General features: G+C 42.7%; 4 protein-coding genes across 18 annotated transcripts in view; 1 reads left to right on the top strand and 3 right to left on the bottom strand.

Moving 5' to 3' along the window:
- The window catches only part of stx18 (syntaxin 18), a 5,166-nt gene extending 3,971 nt beyond the window's left edge, over positions 1 to 1,195 (bottom strand). The window contains exon 1 of the mRNA NM_001024425.1: positions 1,006 to 1,195. Within this exon, the coding sequence (NP_001019596.1) occupies positions 1,006 to 1,170 (165 nt within the window). The 5' untranslated portion in view covers positions 1,171 to 1,195. The remainder of the gene's footprint in view (positions 1 to 1,005) is intronic.
- Positions 1,196 to 8,723: 7,528 nt separating this feature from the next.
- On the top strand, positions 8,724 to 10,612 carry msx1a (muscle segment homeobox 1a). The gene is given in 2 exon segments (NM_131273.1): positions 8,724 to 9,021; positions 9,825 to 10,612. Coding segments are annotated over 2 exon segments (702 nt in total). The 5' UTR covers positions 8,724 to 8,735; the 3' UTR covers positions 10,241 to 10,612.
- Positions 10,613 to 17,275: 6,663 nt separating this feature from the next.
- On the bottom strand, positions 17,276 to 19,497 carry cytl1 (cytokine like 1). Its single transcript, NM_001442644.1, is given in 4 exon segments — positions 17,276 to 17,916; positions 18,778 to 18,924; positions 19,071 to 19,115; positions 19,263 to 19,497. Coding segments are annotated over 4 exon segments (447 nt in total). The 5' UTR covers positions 19,416 to 19,497; the 3' UTR covers positions 17,276 to 17,814.
- A 119-nt stretch (positions 19,498 to 19,616) lies between these two features.
- evc2 (EvC ciliary complex subunit 2) overlaps positions 19,617 to 20,000 on the bottom strand; it is a 7,584-nt gene continuing 7,200 nt past the window's right edge. For all 15 annotated transcript variants that reach the window (XM_087280037.1, XM_087280040.1, XM_087280042.1 and 12 more), the window contains one exon: positions 19,617 to 20,000. This exon is cut by the window's right edge. The gene's annotated coding sequence lies outside the window, so the exon portion shown is untranslated.

Genomic DNA, 20,000 nt, shown 5'->3' with positions numbered 1-20,000 from the left:
CATGCAAACTCCACACAGAAACACTAACTGACCCAGCCGAGACTCAAACCAGAGACCTTCATGCTGTGAGGCTACAGTGAAACACCACTGCGCCACCGTGCCGCCCATATCCCTCAGATGATTTTGCTTAATAACTGATCAAAACTCAACCGGATATCTGTTCTGGACATGATCCAGCATCCATCTGCAGCTGACAGGAGGAGTCATACACACCGCATCTGTTCCAGGACAGCTGAACAACTAATCGATGATCCATACCCTCATGCAGAACTCACTGTCAAGCGTTCTGTTGGGTTTTCAGGTTAGGGTGAGCTGTGAAACACACTGAGAGCAGACGCTCAGCATCCCGCATCCAGCACTCACGGGGTTCAGGATCTGGATCAGGTCTGGTTCTGTCACTCAATTACATTTGGGTCCTGCAGCGTCTCCATCCTCACACACACACACACACACACACACACTCTCTCTCTCTCTCTCTCTCTCTCTCTCTCTCTCTCTCACGCTGGGTTTATGTCCTTCCTGGTGAGCTTCTGCACCTCAAATTTAATCATCATCATCATCATCATCATCATCATCATCATCATCATCAGCTTCTGCTCGGCTGTATGACTGGCTGATAAATGTCTGCAAGTGTGATATTATCGTCATTTGAAGAGTGTGTGTGTGTGTGTTTGTGTTAGAGGTAATGTTGGTTTTATATTCGCATTCAGCTTCATTTTTGAGCAGTGGCAGCTTTATGACTGTATTGTTTATCATGACTCTGAGTATTGTGTCTGAGATCAGATGTACACAGACCTCTGATCCTCCTCAGCACTGTCTGACTGAGCTCTGTTCAACACTCAGCTGCTGCTGCTGACGTCACTGTCTTGTTTACATTAGCAAACAATGCTAACTAACGTTACTAGCCGAACTTATAGAATTAAGGAGAAAGTGCAAATGTGCTCAAATAAACCCAACTTCCCCCCTGTGTGTGTGTGTGTGTGTGTGTGTGTGTGTTTATCTCACCACTTCTCGGGCTTTGCAGCTAAAACTGTCCCTCTGTCTCGGTCTGGGTCTCTTCTGGGCTCCCGGTTCTTCTCTCCCGGTAGTCTCCATCAGCCCGAGCGCTTTATTCCGCGTTTTGACGGTTTTCACGCTCGCTTTGAACAGCAGTGTAATATCGGCCGCCATGACTGACACGTCGCGCTCTGACGTCATTCACCGGCGACGAAACTACCGCCTGTCATCAGCAGTGCCCTACACTAGACTGCACCCTACACAGTGCACACTACAGGGTACACACTCCTCCTGCAGTTTAAGGAATAGTGTACTATTAAGGGGTTATTGAAAGTGTTTATAAACTGAACTGTGTCATCATCTCCTCATCCTCCGCTTGTTTGAGTTCATCTGTCGAACACAGCGGCAGATATTTTGAAGAATGCTGGAAAACAGACGCTGACTTCCACACATGATGATGATGATGATGATGATGATGATGATGTTCCTACTGTGCTGTTTTCCAGCATTCTCCTCTATCTAGTTGTCTTCAGATGTGTTTATCAGCACTGCAGTGTGAGTGGAGGATGAGGGAATCAAGATTATTGCCTTTCCTTCAGCTTAGTTCCTTCACCACAGCGGAATGAACCGCCAACTATTCCAGCACGTGTTTTACACAGCGGATGCCCTTCCAGCTGCAATCCAGTACTGAAAAACACCCATACAGCAGCTCTCCATGCTGTCAGCTCTCCTCTACTGCTACAACATCCCACATGCACAGAACACACCTGCACTCCCTCCGAGAACATTACCGGTCTGCTCTGCAGTTCATTTATTCTCGGTATACTCTTATTATCTCCTCCATCATTAATGAAAGGAACAGAACTGATAAAGAGGAAACTCTTCCTCAAAACATTTAAACCAGCAGCAGGACCCGCTGAGAGGAGTCTGAGAGCTGCAGGCCGGAGCGGCGTCTGGTAAACTCAGGATGAACACGTCCACACTCTGATTCTGGGGGGACGGGGGGGACATGTCCCTCCCATCCGAGGGTTGTGATTGAGGAACAGGCGAGCAGGGTCAGTCAGGTGTACAGTGTCAGGTAAGGGTGTTGTGCTTTATTGAAGGGATAATGATAATTCTTTTGGGGGTGAATTTTCTTACTTATGTTTTCTGACTTGTGGCTGTTTAGCAGATTTCACAGGCTCTCGCATTTACAATATGATTAGTTATTTTAACGTTTTAAAGTTATTTATTATGAGTATGTAAAATGTATTTTCCTGCATTTATTCTGCTTCAGGAGTCTTGATTGTAAACAACACAACAAACAATGCAAAAAATAGTTTTGAGATTTGCTGTCATTGAACCTGAGAAAAACTTTGAGAATATATGAAGAACATATCTTTATTAGTAAATTCAGCTGTATTATTTGTGTCCCCTTCAAAAAAATGCTCGAAAGGAGTTTAATATTTATTGTCCCCCCTACTGTTAAATCAGATTTACGCCCATGCGCTCTTCATCTGCAGGAGCATCAGTCAGGATCACACAGAACTGGAGAAATCTTTATCTACAGCACAGAGGTGTTACACTGAGTCCTGGAGAGCCGCAGCTCTGCTCAGTTCTGCTCCAGCCCTGATCAAACACAGCTGATCCACTAATCAGAGTGTTCAACACTAGAGACCAGCTCCAGCTCAGTCACGCCCCCAGCTCAGACACGCCCCCAGCTCAGACACGCCCCCGGCTCAGACACGCCCCCAGCTCAGACACGCCCCCGGCTCAGACACAGGTTTATTGGGCCCTCAGGGGCCTCTGGGATTGAGATATCTTGCTCACAGGAGCATAAAGCAGTCAAACACACAGAATCCATCATGTTTCAGAGCAGCTGAAGTGTGTGTCCGTGTGTGTGTGTGTGTGTGTGTGTATGTGTGTGTGTTACACTGATTTTAATTCACTTCAATCCTCTAAATGGAGCAGCGGCTCCACACACACACACACACACACACACACACACAGTTAATGTGCGGTTCTATCTCCTGTAACTGAACCATGTCAAAGGGAGCAGCGGAGACATCTTAAACATACAAGATAAACAAATAAACAAATAAACAGATAAATAGATAAACAGTGTCTGCTGGTGTTGGTCTCGGTGGACGTGTTGCTGATGAGGCAGAAATTACAGGCGGTGTCAGCAGGAAGGAAACCAGAGGATCAGAGAAACACAGAGGAACATCATGGAGACCTGACTCACACACACACACACACACACACTGAACAGAGATGAGGAGCAGACTGTGACTGACCACAAAACACACACACACACACACACACACACACACACACACACACACACACACACACACACACACACACACACACACACACACACACACACACACACAAATAAATGTGAATTTGTAGTGTTGACTTTTACAATTAGCCGTGTAATAGAAATATATGGCCGTGAAGGCGCTTTAATGGGCTCGGTTAAACGCCTCGGAGGGTCTGTCAGATCCATCAGAGCAGAAAGAGGCATTCTGGGTAATGGAGGAAGCATTTATCGCAGGAAATACAGCGGAGGAGATGAAACCCGCTCACTTTCCGGCAGCCTTAAATTCTGTAGCGATTAATCTGCCCAATTTGATTACGAAGTGCTCAAATTAAACAATAAAGAGCTGTCTAATGAGGAATTAATTATGGGGCGCGCGGGGTTTAGAGGCGGGGCTCTGAGCGCGGGAAACGAGACAAACGGCCGCGCGCTCAATGTGTGGCGGGGCTGATAGCGGCTGATCGTAAAGATGAGGCGGGAATAAATCGCGCTTTAACGGCCTGTTTAACGAGCTGACCTCCCGCAGACGGAGAGCGGCGGCAGCAGAAAACGCCCTCTCCCGATTTATCGCCATTATAGAGAGCGATGCGCTGATTTAACCGTCAGGCAGCCCGTGATTAAAAACCCCGCGGGTCACGCGCGTTCACGGAGACTGAAGAAGAGAAGAGCAAACACACACACACACACACACACACCCGAGCTCCAACACAACAACAACAACAACACAATACTCATCATATCAATACTAATAATATCAACAATAACAACAATAATAATATCAATATTTACTACTACTACTACTAATGATACCAGTAATAACATTAATAATTACTACCACTAATAATGATGCTGATAGCAATAATATTAATAATAATGATAATTATTATTATTATTATTACAACAGGCTAGTAATAGCAAATAATGTTTATAACAATAATAATAGCACAAAAAAAACACAACAGCAGTAGTAAAATAATAACAATAGACACAATAATAATAAAAGCATTAATAATAATAATGGCAAAAAACAACAACCAGAATTCACTGGGTCTAGCCGTAAAGTCAGTCTGTTTTAACATTAACGTGAATAATTAATTACCAGTTTTTGTTTTGAGAGAATTAATTTTATTTTTTCATCAGTGATTTTGTTTTGTTTCAGCAGATCCGCTACTGAGCTTTAAACCCATGCAAATCACCATTAACAAAGAAAAGACGCATATTTAAAGATAATAAAGTTTAAGAGCAAATAAACAGGAGATTAAAACTGGGAAAATCCAGAAAATCATCCGTCATATTGTCTTAATTCAAAGATGCATTTATAGCTAAATTAAAGATTTCATTAATAGATTCTGATCTGATTATTAGCCCATTATTATTATTATTATTATTATTATTATTATTATTATTATTATAGCTGAAATAAATGTTTTGTTTTTAGCGTGAATTGAACAAATTCAAAGTTTATATTTTAAATATATTTCAGGGTTTATTACGGCTTCCAGCAATCATGAATACAAATGGTGGTATTGTATAAATTAGATGATTGCTTAAAAATTCCCATTTAAACAAAATGGCATTAGTAAAATGCTAAAAATGCATGCTAAAAACACCAAACAAATAAATATTTATTGGATTATTCTGGTCTGTGTTAGTCTTTAATCTCCTGGAGAAGGATCGGGGAAATATTGGTGTATTTTCCAGCAATGCTCCTGTTTCTGTGCTGCAGCCTGTCAGCGCTTGATTTGTCAGCTTGTTATCCGCATATTAGACATTTGATTAAGTTTAATTAAGCGCTGAATCCACACACAGCAGCAGCGCATCAGGCGCGTTATTCAGCTCAGTGGCTTGAGATTAATGTTATTAACAGGTTCTGTGTGTAAAACTGCAGCTAATTAAACTCCATCCGCAGGTATAAATCAGAAAGAAAAGCAGACTGCGGGTTTACACAGAGATATCGAGTGTGTGCGCAGACGCGGGATTCATTCATCAGCCCATACAGACTTGATCGAAATATAATTTCTGTCACAAAGCGGTCCTTTTAACATTCCGACATAATAATAATAATAATAATAATGATGATGATAATAATAATAATAATAATAATGATGATGATGATGATGATGATGATGATGATGATGATAATAATAATAATAATAATAATAATAATAATAATAATAATAATAATAATAATAATAATAATAATAATATTGTGCGTGTTCATATAATAATTCAATTCAAACTGAACTTCAATTCTGAATACTGGACTGACGCAGTTTTAATCTTCTAAAACCTGTTAAGCTGCTTTGACAATCTATTGTAAAAATAGGAATAAAGAGGAATTGAATTGAATATTAGCTAGTTTGTACAAAATGTTTTCACTTAATTACAATAAACAAAATGAATGTAAACCTACCAAAATAAGTAAGGAAAAAGCACCGACACATCATGACGAAAATAATATTATTTAAAAAGTAATTGCATTAAAAAGTTCTTATTAATTATGTTTTATATTTGATCAGTGAAATTTTAGCTTTTGTAAATAGGGCGCATACTTCCTCTCACAGTTTAACTGTATTAACAGGGAATGTAGAATAAATCAGCCACTTTCAGAATATCGCGAATGAGCCCAAACGCTCGACATGCTGGACAGTTTTACAAACGGAAAGAGAGAAATAATGTCTAGAAACAACACAGCGAACTCCAGATGACGACCTTCACTATAATGTCCCGTTAAATTATTTACAAGACGGATAAACATCTAGTATTAAGAAAAATATCGTTTGTATGTGAATAATTTTAATACTATTTTATAAACATTTAGTTTATAGAATATTTTATATTTATTTAGTTGTATTTATCATTTTATAATCATTTATTTATGACCAGTTTTACGGAGATTTTCTAGCTGATCGCTTAAAACATTTTCAATTAAACATTTGTCATTAATGTTTCGGTGTGTGTGGATGTCCTGAACCCGACAGAGCTCTCATACAGCGCGGCTCGCTCGGAAGAGTGTGTAGGCCTCTATAAAACATTTGATCAACATTTAAACTTATAAAATATTACCAATGTAATTATTTATATATATATATATATATATCATTCAACCACTATACAAACATTTCATTACACCTGTAGGCCTGAATTTAAATGTTATTCTGTTTGATGTTACCTATACATTTTTTCTGTGCCAATAAATTTACTTAGTCTTTACAGAGAGAGAGAGAGACAGAGAGTGTGTTTGTGTGTGTGTGTGTGTGTGTGTGTGTGTGTGTGTGTGTGTGTGTGTGTGTGTGTGTGTGTGTGTCGTATAAAGCTGACAGTGAAGTGACATGCGGTTGCAGAGAGAGAGGGCGACACTGTGGCGTTTAGGGGCTTAAATAACCGTGAGGCATTGAGCGGCTCTTTACGCCTGATTGCGCTAATTGCTTTGAAATAGGAGACATTATCAGTAATGATTCCCGCGCCGCCTTTCATCTCCACCGAGAGCATCATCATGTTGATCACAGCGCATTCTTCCTCCACATTAAGACTCAATCAGCGCCTGTGTGTGTGTGTGTGTGTGTGTGTGTGTGTGTGTGTGTGTGTGTGTGTGTGTGTGTGTGTGTGTGTTCATACAGGGGGCATCATGTAAACCACACGAACCGCAGCACCACTTCAGCAGTTTGGGCAGCGCGTAATGGCTCACACATGTTCCGCGGCGACAGCGCAGATCCACACACACACACACACACACACACACACACACACACACACACACACACACACACACACATTCCGCATTCCGCCCGGGGCAAACGGTTCCCTCGGACTGTCTTTTGATATCCAAGGAACCTTTAAAGTCTTTTAAGTCAGAATTGACAGACTCTGCATGAAAAGGGTTAAGACAACTCTCGGAGAGCGAGCACAAAGGCTCTTTGTCTCACGTGCCTGCCTCCAGACTCGGAATCAAAGGTGGAGTTTGTGAAGTTAAACAAAGCTCCGATGGGACTTACAGTCGCTTTGTGTCGCAGTTCAGCCCTCATTTGTTGCCCTGAGATTTCAATAAAACACTATGGTAATCTCCTTTTCCACGGCACATCACTGGCCCTGGAGCTCAGTGTTTGGCATGCTAATTGCCCCGACTCTGTTTCCACACACAGCTCGCCTCTACACAAACACACACAAACACACCCAGGGCCAGGGCAGATCCTCCAGCGCTGCTCGCGGGCGGCGGGTGTGTAATGCTCTTCGTGTGTGCATGCGTGTGTTTATGTGCTCTTCGTGTGTGCATGTGTGTGTTTATGTGCTCTTCGTGTGTGTGTGCATGTGTGTGTTTATGTGCTCTTCGTGTGTGTGTGTGTGCATGTGTGTGTTTATGTGCTCTTCGTGTGTGTGTGCATGTGTGTGTTTATGTGCTCCACTTTTACTGCGGAAGGATCAAACATTCCCGCATCGCGAAACTTCAAAGCGCGCGGCACACAGCGCCGCTCATTTCGTCTAATGGCCTCTAAGTGTCTCCAAGCCTAATTACAGATTTATTCCGTTTAAGAGCCGGATGTGAGATTAAGGAAATGCTAAATTACCGCTTGCGTGTAATTTTATCAGTTACAACCAACTAAGAAAGAGCGGGAATAGGCTGTGCAGAGGGAATTAAGGCCTGGCAATATCAGCAGCAGAGACTCGGGAATGTCCTGTCAGCGTCAGCAGCGGTGCGCAGGCAGAGAGCTAGCTGGAAAGCGGCTTGTGGCCGGTTTAGAAGCGGCATTTGTCGGTCAGAGTATCCCGCAGCTCTGCAGGATCAGGGTTAAAGTTCTGGCTTTGATCCGCCGCTGCTGGCGCCAAACAACAACATCGCCGAGACTAATAATGACCCCAGCGAAACACTAATCAGCCCTGATCGAACACCACAGCAACACTGCAGCTGAAACTGTGGAGCGACACACTGCAGAGCGCAATGACATTATAACATATATGTATTAATATTATGGTATGTGCTATATTTGCTCTTAGAAAAATGGCCCTGATTATTCCTTAACAGGCTCTATTCCGAATGATAAACATTAATAATAATAATTATTATAAAAATAATAATATTGATAATAATAATAATAGGCCTACACATAAACAATATGACTTCGTGCAATGTCAAATTGTGCAACAAAATGCAGGGGATTTTCATTTTGCTCTTTGAAAACACACACACACACACACACACACACACACACACACACACACACACACACACACACACACACACACACACACACACAGCCTGCCTTCTCCAATAATAGGCGACAGCGAACTTCAGGATAAACTTTAGTCCCGCCCCCTCGCCTCTGATTGGTCAGGCGCGTGTTATTATCTTACAGTACTCCACAGAGTTACACAGCAGCATGTTCTGAGCACCGGAGCTTTATTTTACACTGAAAGCTCAGCGAGTCCCGGTGTACCGCGCATGGCCCCAGTGGTCACCATGAGTTCCCAAGCTGCAGAGGAGGATGCCGGAGTGATGCTGGCCGGTCAAACGGAGATGCAGACCCGCGTCACTGTGCAGGAGGACGCGCAAAGACCGAAGATTCTCCCGTTTAGCGTTGAAGCTCTGATGGCGGACCGTAAACCGAGCCGCGGGTCACCAGATGCGGATGCGCGCCTGGCGTTTTCGGTGGAGGTTCTGCAGCTGCCGGTGAAGGCGGAGAGCCCGGAGCGGAGCACATGGGTACCGGCGGCCCGCTTCTCCCCCAGTGAGTAACAGTGATGCTCGGGCAGAGATCAACAGATGCGTGTGCGCTGACATCTGTAATGACGAGCGCTTGATTACTGGGCTGACCGGGTTTCTGTATCCGCACCGTCCCTCATTATAGAACAGAGACGACCCGAGATATGGATATGCATGACCTCAAAACAACATTAGCAGCGTTTACTTGACTGTGAACAGTGTTGTACTTTGACAGACATTGGCTGATATTGTGATTTAGAATTTGCAAAAATACTTTTCTGAATTTATATAAAATTATTTTGTTAATATTACAGTAATACTAATCATATTAAAATGTGAAATTCTGACAACTTTACCCAAATACTGTTGCGGATAGTTTCATGCATGGATATTTAAAATAAATAAATAAATATGACAAACTTTTTCAGTTTTGCTTTGCAGCAGAAATGTGGTGTAATGAGAGCGAGCTCAATATTTCCTCACCTTCACCTGGTAAACATTACTCTGTTAAACACAAGGAGATATTTTGAAGAGAGCTGGAGACCTGTAAGTTAGCCTACCTCCAGTCAAAGCTAGTATGGAAGTGAGCTGTGACAGTTTTCAACATTCTTCTAAATATCATCTGCTGTTCAACTGAAAAAAGAAACAGATAAAGGCTGTAAACAGGCAAATGGAGAGGATGGACCGGGCTGTCAGTACTGTGGAGGAGACGGGTCGGCTCTGCTCAATAACTAATGATGTATTTTAGAACTTTAAAACACTTTTTAACCACAAGCACCGACAGTTGATGATGATTGTAAAGACCTGTGTTTGTTTTGTTGACTTCAGGTCGTCTCAGTCCTCCCGCGTGCCCTCTGAGAAAACACAAAACCAACCGGAAGCCGCGGACACCGTTCAGCACGGCGCAGCTGCTGGCGCTGGAGCGGAAATTTCGGCAGAAACAGTACCTGTCCATCGCCGAGCGGGCCGAGTTCTCCAGCTCCCTCAGCCTGACGGAGACCCAGGTCAAGATCTGGTTCCAGAACAGGCGGGCGAAGGCCAAACGGCTGCAGGAGGCCGAGCTGGAGAAGCTGAAGATGGCCGCCAAACCCCTGCTTCCTCCAGCTTTCGGGATTTCGTTTCCCGCCGGCGCCCACATCCCGGCTTACTCCGCCGGATCACACCCGTTTCACAGACACTCCGCGAATGTGAGCCCGGTCGGACTGTACACACACATGGGATACAGCATGTACCATTTAGCATAACACACGAACCGGACCGGCTCATCTCAAAACATGCAGAAAAGTGACTTGTGAAGTTTGCCGCCAATTCCTTCCCGGTAAAAGAGGATCTAGACTGACTCTGACGGTGGCGCGTCTCCTCGCGTTCAGTGTGTGTGTGTGTGTTTGGCCAGAGGTAGGTCGGGGGAACACACCGTCTGCATGAGCTCCTGCATTCATAGCAATGCGTTAATGACCCAGATGATGAACTGTAACTACAGCATTTTATAAATAAACTCTGACTGTTGTTTGGGTGATTCCCTTCGGAAGGGATGCCTGAGCTGTAAAATATTGTACAGATGGACAAAAGCAGCATTTATATGATGAATATATTTCTTAAATAAATTAATGACGAAAGGTCAATCTTCTCCACATGTTCTAGATTATAGGAGAGACTGTGGGCATTTAGAAAAACTCCAGAAACTGTAGATTAAACAACACCTGTCGATGAAGAAATCCTGCACAGCTTTACAGCCTTACAGAAAAAATCCCAAATAAATACAATAATACTGGAAGAGCAGAGCCGTGGTGAAATATGTAGACCTCTTTACAGCTCTGCACATGATTAATCGACATTACTCTGATATATACTCTGACATTACTCTGATATATACTCTGACATTACTCTGATATATACTCTGACATTACTCTGATATACTCTGACATTACTCTGATATATACTCTGACATTACTCTGATATACTCTGACATTACTCTGATATATACTCTGACATTACTCTGATATATACTCTGACATTACTCTGATATACTCTGACATTACTCTGATATATATACTCTGACATTACTCTGATATATATACTCTGACATTACTCTGATATATACTCTGACATTACTCTGATATATACTCTGACATTACTCTGATATATACTCTGACATTACTCTGATATATACTCTGACATTACTCTGATATACTCTGACATTACTCTGATATATACTCTGACATTACTCTGATATACTCTGACATTACTCTGATATATACTCTGACATTACTCTGATATATACTCTGACATTACTCTGATATACTCTGACATTACTCTGATATATATACTCTGACATTACTCTGATATATATACTCTGACATTACTCTGATATATAAGGTTCAGCAGTTCTCCTGCTCTGTGCACTTTGTGTTGTGACCCAGCTGATCTACAGGAGTCTGCGTCAGTAAGCAGCAGCAGCAGAACAGGCAGCCTGGTGTTGGGCTGAAAGTGCCTTTAGGATGTGGTTGTCCGTCAGCCGGCTGGAGTATTTCCACAGCTGCTGCTTATTGCTCTGGAATAACACTGTCGGGGTTTGATGGCGCCAGCAGCATCTAGAGCACTTCCAGAAGATCAAACAAGCCTTCAATTAAAGATTGACTGAAATTATACCTGAAATGATGTGACAGGAATCCTCTTACTAGTGGATGAACTTACAGCAAACGCCTGTAGAAGATTAGATGAGAATAATCCAGCATTCAGGCACATGCAGCAGCTCAAGGGTAAAGGGATATTCACCCACATGTACATTCACTCGCTTCTCACTCAGGTGGTTTCTACTGCTGAACACAAAAGAAGATACTTTGAAAAATGTTAGAAGCCTCTAACCACTGACTTCCATTGTTAAAACAAATATATTATGGATGTCAGTGTTTACAGGCGTTCAGAATAACTCTGTGTTCAGCAGAAGACATGTCTATGATTAATTCAGTTTATCACATTAATTTACCATTTTGGGTAAACTATCCCTCTAAATCCCTGTGAAATCTTAGTTCGGCTTGATTATTTGGGCGATTGTACTGATATTGCGGATAGTTTTAATCAGATATGCAGCAGTGTTGAGTGTTTAAGGCGGCCTGCAGATCTCCTCAAACCGAGAGAAGCGCGCTGTGCAGAGGGAGAGATCCTTTATTGAGATTAGATCAGCTAAAGATCCATTTCTTTACGGTCTCCGTGAAAGTGTAACCGGCCAGAGTCCTCACCGCTGGAGTCGCCGCTCGGTAATTAATAAAGGGCCAATAATGACAATACGGTGAGAATCACACGGGTGAGCGCGCGGCCTGAAAGGGGGACCCGCACACACAAAAGACCTGAGGGGGATCCGTGCTGCTTTCAGGAGAGCCGAGTGTGTGTGTGTGTGTGTGTGTGTGTGTGTGTGTGTGTGTGTGTGTGTGTTTCACGCCCCGGGCGAACAGCGAAACAAAAGTCACTTGTTTTATCATCCAAAATATCACAACGGGAAGTTTGCAAAGAGAATCGGCGCTTCATTTCTCTGGCGCCACGTCTGTCATCCTGTGTGTGTGTGTGTGTGTGTGTGTGTGTGTGTGTGTGTCGCACTTCAGGGCCTATTCCACACGTTATATTCGCACATCTCTTCATGTATTTAAATTATAATAAAATCCAATAACTAAACGTGTGTGTAGAAACATCTTGAGGTAAACTGAACTGAACACACACACACACACACACACACACACACACACACACACACACACACACACACACTCTGTAGCGGCAGATCTGCTCGTGTTGATCTCGCAGGTTCTCTTGAGGAGCATTGAGAGTTGTGATGTTCCAGATAGCGACTCCAGTCTTCCACAGCATCTGTCAGTGAGAGACTGTACATCTGTTCTGGCAGATCATCCCAAAAATGAAAACTATATGACCATCACTCTCCCGTTATCTGTTTTAAACCTGAGTTTCCTCTGTTGAACACAAAGGAAGATATTTTGTAGAATGCTGATGACCCTCTGACTTCAATAGGAAAACAGATGATCAGACTCATACGGGTTTGCAGTAGTGAAGGCGAGTAAATGTTGATGTTCTGGTGAACTGAAGGTGATGTTCAACACCAGCTCCATACGAGGCTTCAGCTGGAATACTGCTGTGCATGTGAATCACAGTGAACTGAAGGGGATGGATATTACAAAAGAAACGCTGTAATCAACATCAGATGATTGCAGTTATTATTGTATTAGTGAACCCGCATCTGTGGACTCAGTTCTGCCCTGCACTGAAGCGCCCCCTCCCGGCCAATGCAGCTATAACCTCCTCTGTCCAACATGCAGCACCGACACCACTGATGATTAAACTGGAGAAAAAGATCGTCTTCATTCGTCTCCATGACTTAATAAACACACAGCCTGGGGTTCCAGTCATTTATTTTACTCATGAAATGGACGATGACCTGCACAGAAAACTGAGACCGTGCAAGAAACGTACAGTCGTACAGGTATGTAGACAAGAACTAAGACAAATGAATGAAAATAATAATCCACTTTGCCATTGTTAGGAATAAGACCACAATTATCTCATAATCCCATTATTAAACTTTATATAAGCCTATGCAATGCGGTTTATGAGTAAAGCTGTTTGCTTCCACTGCTTTAAATAAAAGTTGCTTTACTCAAAACTAAAATAAACCAATACACATCTGAAGAAAAGCACAAGACAAGAGAGAGAGCTGACTGATGATCATGCTCATGAACACATCACTTTACCCGAAGATTACACTCAACAAATCCCCTCTCTCTCTCCAACAGAGCGTCCTGCTCGCCTGACCACAGAATTAATGACACAAACAGCCTGCTGGAAACAAACAAACAAACAAACAAACACACAAATAAAGAAACCCGTAAAAAGACAGATCACATGAAGCCTAATGAGTGAGTATTCATTGAGATGTAGCCTCTGCTGTTTATCCTTATTTACAACAATAAAACTAAAATCCGGAAGAACGATGGAGAAACTGCCCGAAACCCTCAGCAACCCCCCGCTGAACATGACCTGTTATTGGCAGATGTAGAAGCGCTTCAGTCTTCAAATGCTGAACTACACAAGTGAAGGCTGAGAGAGAGCGAGCCCTCCTCATCAAACTGTGGAGGTGGAGGATGCTCTGGCCTGCAGCGGCGCCTCGAGAGCTGACCACCCCAATCTGATTGTGCTGTTGATATTATTCATTTTAATGCACTTACATAATTTACAATATTTCAGTAAATAAATAAACAGCAGCCAGTTAATTACTGTGGATTGATTGGTGCCACTGACAGCTGATTCACTGCCTCTGCCCGATCATCATTGACAGCACACACACCTTCAACAGACAGCAATGGCAATTTAATTGTACAATAATGAATTAATACTGGTGAGACAGTTATTCAACAGTAATGGGCAACTATTTAATGATCAATTATTCTATAACTGCTAAAGAATTTGCAATAGTATTTGATGCAATTCCTACAGTGGACTTGTTCAGCTCTTATCCGCTAATTTATCCTCTGAATCAAATCCTTTGCATGCTAATCAATTAAGTATCAATGGTGTGGAAATTATAGACAACACATTTAATAACTGCTACATTAAAAATTACGCAGAAGCACACTGTTGCCCAAATGCAGATGCTTATGGAATTGCTTATTTGAGCAGATTGAGTGGGAAAAAGTTTCACCAATATTATTAAAGAAGAGGCAAATAAAGCAACACATTTAATTATCCACTGAAACAAGTTGTTAATAATGTTTTAGAGACATGGAATCTGCGTGCACTTTTTGTGAATTAGAGGACTTGTTAAAACACCTGTTTTATGAATGCACTTATACACAGATGTTTTGGGTTGAGGTTGAATATCTTAAACTAATAAAATTAAAAATTCGGTTTAAAATTCTGTTTTCTTGTAAAGACATTTTTTTAGATGCAATAATAATAATAAATTAATAAAAATAGTTTATTAATTTAATGATAATATATGGGATATACACAAAGAAAAGTCAGAAGAGAAGTCTAATGTTTATTTGATTAAAATGGATCTTGAGCATTATATCCACACCCTAAATGAAGCAGGTGTGCAGTACTGGAGTCCTTGTCTAATGCGAGGTTTCTGTAATTCCTCTGTCATTTCATTTATTCTTTTTTGTTTTTTTAATCTCTACTGATTTGTCCTTTGATGTGGAAAAAGACTTTTAAGCACTGTTTTCCTCACTTTTGTATGCTATTGTTCTTGGTATGGAATAATAAAATAAAATAAAAAGACAGCAATGGCAATGTTATATTGAACTTACAGGTACATCAACAGAAGAAGCTGTATTATTAATATTGTGGCTCAGAAAGGAATCTGGATAAAGGATAATATTAGGGTCTGTATAGTGTGTGTGTGTGTGTGTGTGTGTGTGTGTGTGTGTGTAGTAATGTCTATTGTGTAGTTTGTTCATTGGTTTGTTTTATTATTTAAATCATTAATCTTCATTAATTTTAGACATGGCAGATGCTGTATGTTCAATAAAAGAGTGTGAAAATAACTGAATAGTTCTATATATATATATATGAGAAGTGTTTTATATTGGTTTTTGTGTGGTTTGCACATGGACTGAATTATTTTAAAGAATAAACTGCGACATTTCAAGAGTAATTAATTAAATGAAATAAAACCACATTATTTCATTTACCAGAAACAACAGTATAACATTACACTGAATTCGTTATCTGTTGCGTGGTCTCTTCTGGCCACCCTATGAACATTTTCTGGGCGCCACCGCTGAGAGACCGGCAGTGCAGCTTTCCACCGCCAGGAGGCGCCGCCACACCGCGGGCTTATTGAATGTGTTTATCTTCAGAACACAGCTTGGTTCATTTAACTTAAAGCATTGCGCTGTCTCACCCTCATGTTTTCAGCACATGCTGCAGTAAAGCGGCTCTGATATTTATAAAGCGCTATAATAAATAAAGTTGACTTAATCCACCTTAAATGTCCCCCATAAGCAGCAACAGCATCTGTCATGCGAGCGGTGTGTGTTGTGTCTAGCTGCCCATGTAAACCATGATAGTAATAACACACACACTGTTGCTGCTCCTCCTCCTCCTCATCATCATCATCATCATCATCATCCCGGCTCATTTGTCGGAATCCATCAGCGGGGGCAAACTGATCTGAGTTACCCGCTAATCAATCTAAACACGACCATCACTGAACTGTGCGTAATGACGTATGAATTCTCAGCCCACGTGATCAAGGCTGCACCTGATGAAGACACACCTTCAGCTCCACGAATATTAGCAGATCTATTACTGCACACTGCCAACTCATACACAACTAATACATAAAACACTTCACTCAGGGCAAGAGGAGGCTCTAACATTACATTTATTTATTCATATAACATTATATATATATATATATTTATTTATATTACAATATTTACTGGAGTTATTGTCAGCTGTGCTGTGCGTCCGCTTCTCAATCACATCGAAATGATTTATCCAAGACTGACTTTCCATTGTGTGTGTGTAATAAGAGGATAAACTACTGAACACTAGTGTGTGTGTGTGTGTGTGTGTGTAATAAGAGGATAAACTACTGAACACTAGTGTGTGTGTGTGTAATAAGAGGATAAACTACTGAACACTAGTGTGTGTGTGTGTGTGTGTGTGTGTGTGTGTGTGTAATAAGAAGATAAACTACTGAACACTAGTGTGTGTGTGTGTGTGTGTGTGTGTGTGTGTGTGTGTGTGTAATAAGAGGATAAACTACTGAACACTAGTGTGTGTGTGTGTGTGTGTGTGTAATGTCAGTCAGGAATGGCCACACCACATCTGCTTTGGGTCAGGTGAACTCATCAGGACATTAGTTCAGTTCAGTTCAGTTCTGTGTCGTGTCGTGTCGATCTGCCTGATGTTCAGTTCTAAACTCTTCACAGTGGTTGAACCGTGGCCGGTCTCCATGATCCCGCTCTGCTGCTGTGTTTGAGAGCTGTATTAAGCCGCCGGCTCTGAGAAATCCTCCAGTTCGCTCTGTCGTCTGTCAGCGACTCTGGGCTGTGAGCGGTTCTGGACTCTGGGAAGCAGGAGAGCTCCAGCGCTGACTCCAGACCTGCAGATGTGGATATCTGCTGTCATGAGACGGAGATGCAGATCTGCTGCCAAACACTGAGCTGAAGTAGGTCAGGCATTAGGTAACACACACACACACACACACACACACACACACACACACACACACACACACACACACACACACACACACACAGCTGTCCTTAATCACACACTTTATTCATTAGTGAAGTCAGACATGGTGGAACAGTGAAACACACGACTGAGCCGAGACGTAACCGAGCCAAGCATGAGGATATATCTGAGCGATGACTGCTGTAAATGTAGATTATGCATGTCGTGTGTGTGTGTGTGTGTGTGTGTGTGTGTGTGTGTTGTGTTAATAAACATGCAGAGTAAGAACAGAACAGCCCCTGCAGTGTTCCTGACGCTGCGAGATGAAGGAACGCCATTCTGCTGATTTCCTCTGGAATTTCTTCCCTTGCCAGTGGAATGCAAACACACACACACACACACACACACACACACACACACACACACACACACACACACACACACACACACACACACACACACACACAAACAGAATATAGAGGTAAGTGCTTGTTTATCATGTTTTACTGCAGTATTACGAAGCTTTTGGTGTTATGTGACTGATGTGTGTGTGTGTGTTGATCTTGGTGTGTGTATTGTTGTTGTTCTCAGAAAGAGAGTGTGTGTGTGTGTGTGTGTCCACTCCTCAGTCGTCCTCCACGAGCCGCTGCAGTCGGTCCTCTGTGTATCGAGGGCTGGGGTTTCCTGTTTCCAGAGCCTCACAGTCATCAGTGAAGAACACCAGATCCTGCACACACACACACACACACACACACACACACACACACACACACACATTGAGAACTGCACTAGCTGACAGTAGTCTTGTATCCAGGTGTTATGAACACAGATAATATCTGCTCTTCTAGTTGCTGATCTGGTGTCAGAAGTGTCTTTATGAAAGGTGAAGGCCTCTAGATTTTGCTGATTTGAGCTCAATAAATCTGATCATGTCTTGATGTTGACTGATTTGATGAGGACAGTGCGCTCTGACTCTGCTCAGACTAAAGTGTCATCACTGAACAGAAATAATGTCCAGTATAGAATATAAAGTCCTGCTGCAGTGGAGACAGAATGAATATTGTGTCTGACTCCATCATGAGCTTGGAGGACTGCATCCATACATCTCTGACATGACTCACATCACTGATTAATAAAGTCATCTGGAATGAAGAAGAAAGCTTCAGCAGGATCCCAGAGTTCATCAAGAGTCTCTGTGTTCATCTTCAACACCTCCTCCTTCATCAGCTCAATAATGTTGATGTCTGGTGACTGGGCTGGCCAATCCTGCAGCAGCTTGACCTTCAGGAGCTTTGATGTGGAGGCTGAAGTATGAGCAGGAGCGCTATCCTGCTGGAGAATTGTCCCTCTCCTGTGGTTTGTAATGTAATGGGCAGCACAGATGTCTTGATACCTCAGGCTGTTGCAGATCTCTCGCACGCCCCCATACTGAATGACCCCAAACCATGATGTCTCCTTCACCAAACTTGACTGATTTCTGTCAGAATCTTGGCTCCATGCTGGTTCTTCTGCAGTATTGGTGATGATTGGGATGCATGCACAGAGTCTGTGTTTGTGTGTGTGTGTGTGTGTGTGTGTGTGTGCGTACCCGGTGGCAGGCGCGGCTGATGATGTTGAGCAGTGTGTGTGTGCGGCGCCTCAGCAGACGGACTCGTGGTCGCTCTCTGCAGAGTTCAACTGGAAGATTCTCCACAACATACAGAAGATCCCGCAGTTTGGTCCTGATGCAGGAGTTCTGCGCGCACACACACACACACACACACACACACACACACACACACACACACACACACACACACACACACACACAGAGTATAAACACTGAAGAAGCTTCATTAAGCTACAGCAGAGCAGATTGATTGTAATGAAACACACACTCACATGCGGGTCCAGGAACACCGTCGGCAGGAGCACTGCGCACGCTTTCTGCAAGAGTGACAGGTTAACACACACCTTTAATCACACACACGCGCGCACAGACAGACGCACACACGGATACACACATTTATACAAACACACACACACAGACACTCACATAAACTCACTCACTCACTCACTCACACACACACTCACCGTGCGCACAGTTGTGTGTAGTTTGTCCAGAATAGTCGTGATTTCTCTGCTGAGCTCCAGAACGCGCGAGTAACAGGTCGGTGGCGCGCAGCTCGTGCACCACAGCAGACTGAGAATACAGCATAAGCAGAGTGTGTTGCGTGTGTTCATCATGGTGTGTGTGTTTGTGAGCAGAGCAGAACTGGAGAAACTGCCCAATAGTGCCTATACACAGCAGTAATATCGCAGCAACACCAGGGGGAGGAGTTTCGCCGCTGTGGGCGGGGATAAGGGAGTGGCATAAACAGAAAAACTGACAGGAGAAGCGCTGATTGGACAATAATCTGCGACAGAACACACACACACACAGAGACGGTCAGTGCTCATATACTGCTTTATTAAAGTCTTCAGATGATGAGTACACCTCCTGAGAGTCCACACACACACACAGAGCACTGAGAACACGTGACTCTGCTGGTGTTTATTTTGATTTGTCTGTCTAGTGTAGACTGTAAATCCTCTTGTGGTGTTAATAACGCTTCTAAAAAAGCCAGTATAAAGCTCGTGTCGCCCTCTGGCGGCCACACAGCAGCATAACAGCGCAGAACACACACACACACACACACACACACACACAAAGCTGTAAGCTGCAGGTGTATCTGACTCAGGTGATCAGCTGATATGAGTATTGAACATGCACACTGGAGGATGAAGAACTGTATTGAGATAACACACGTCTTTACCAGGACAATAGAACAT

The sequence above is a fragment of the Danio rerio genome, chromosome 14 (genome assembly GCF_052040795.2).
Source record: "Danio rerio strain M-AB ecotype USA chromosome 14, GRCz13ab, whole genome shotgun sequence".
Classification (NCBI taxonomy): Eukaryota; Metazoa; Chordata; class Actinopteri; order Cypriniformes; family Danionidae; genus Danio; species Danio rerio.
This window is presented reverse-complemented; position numbering and strand designations above follow the sequence as displayed.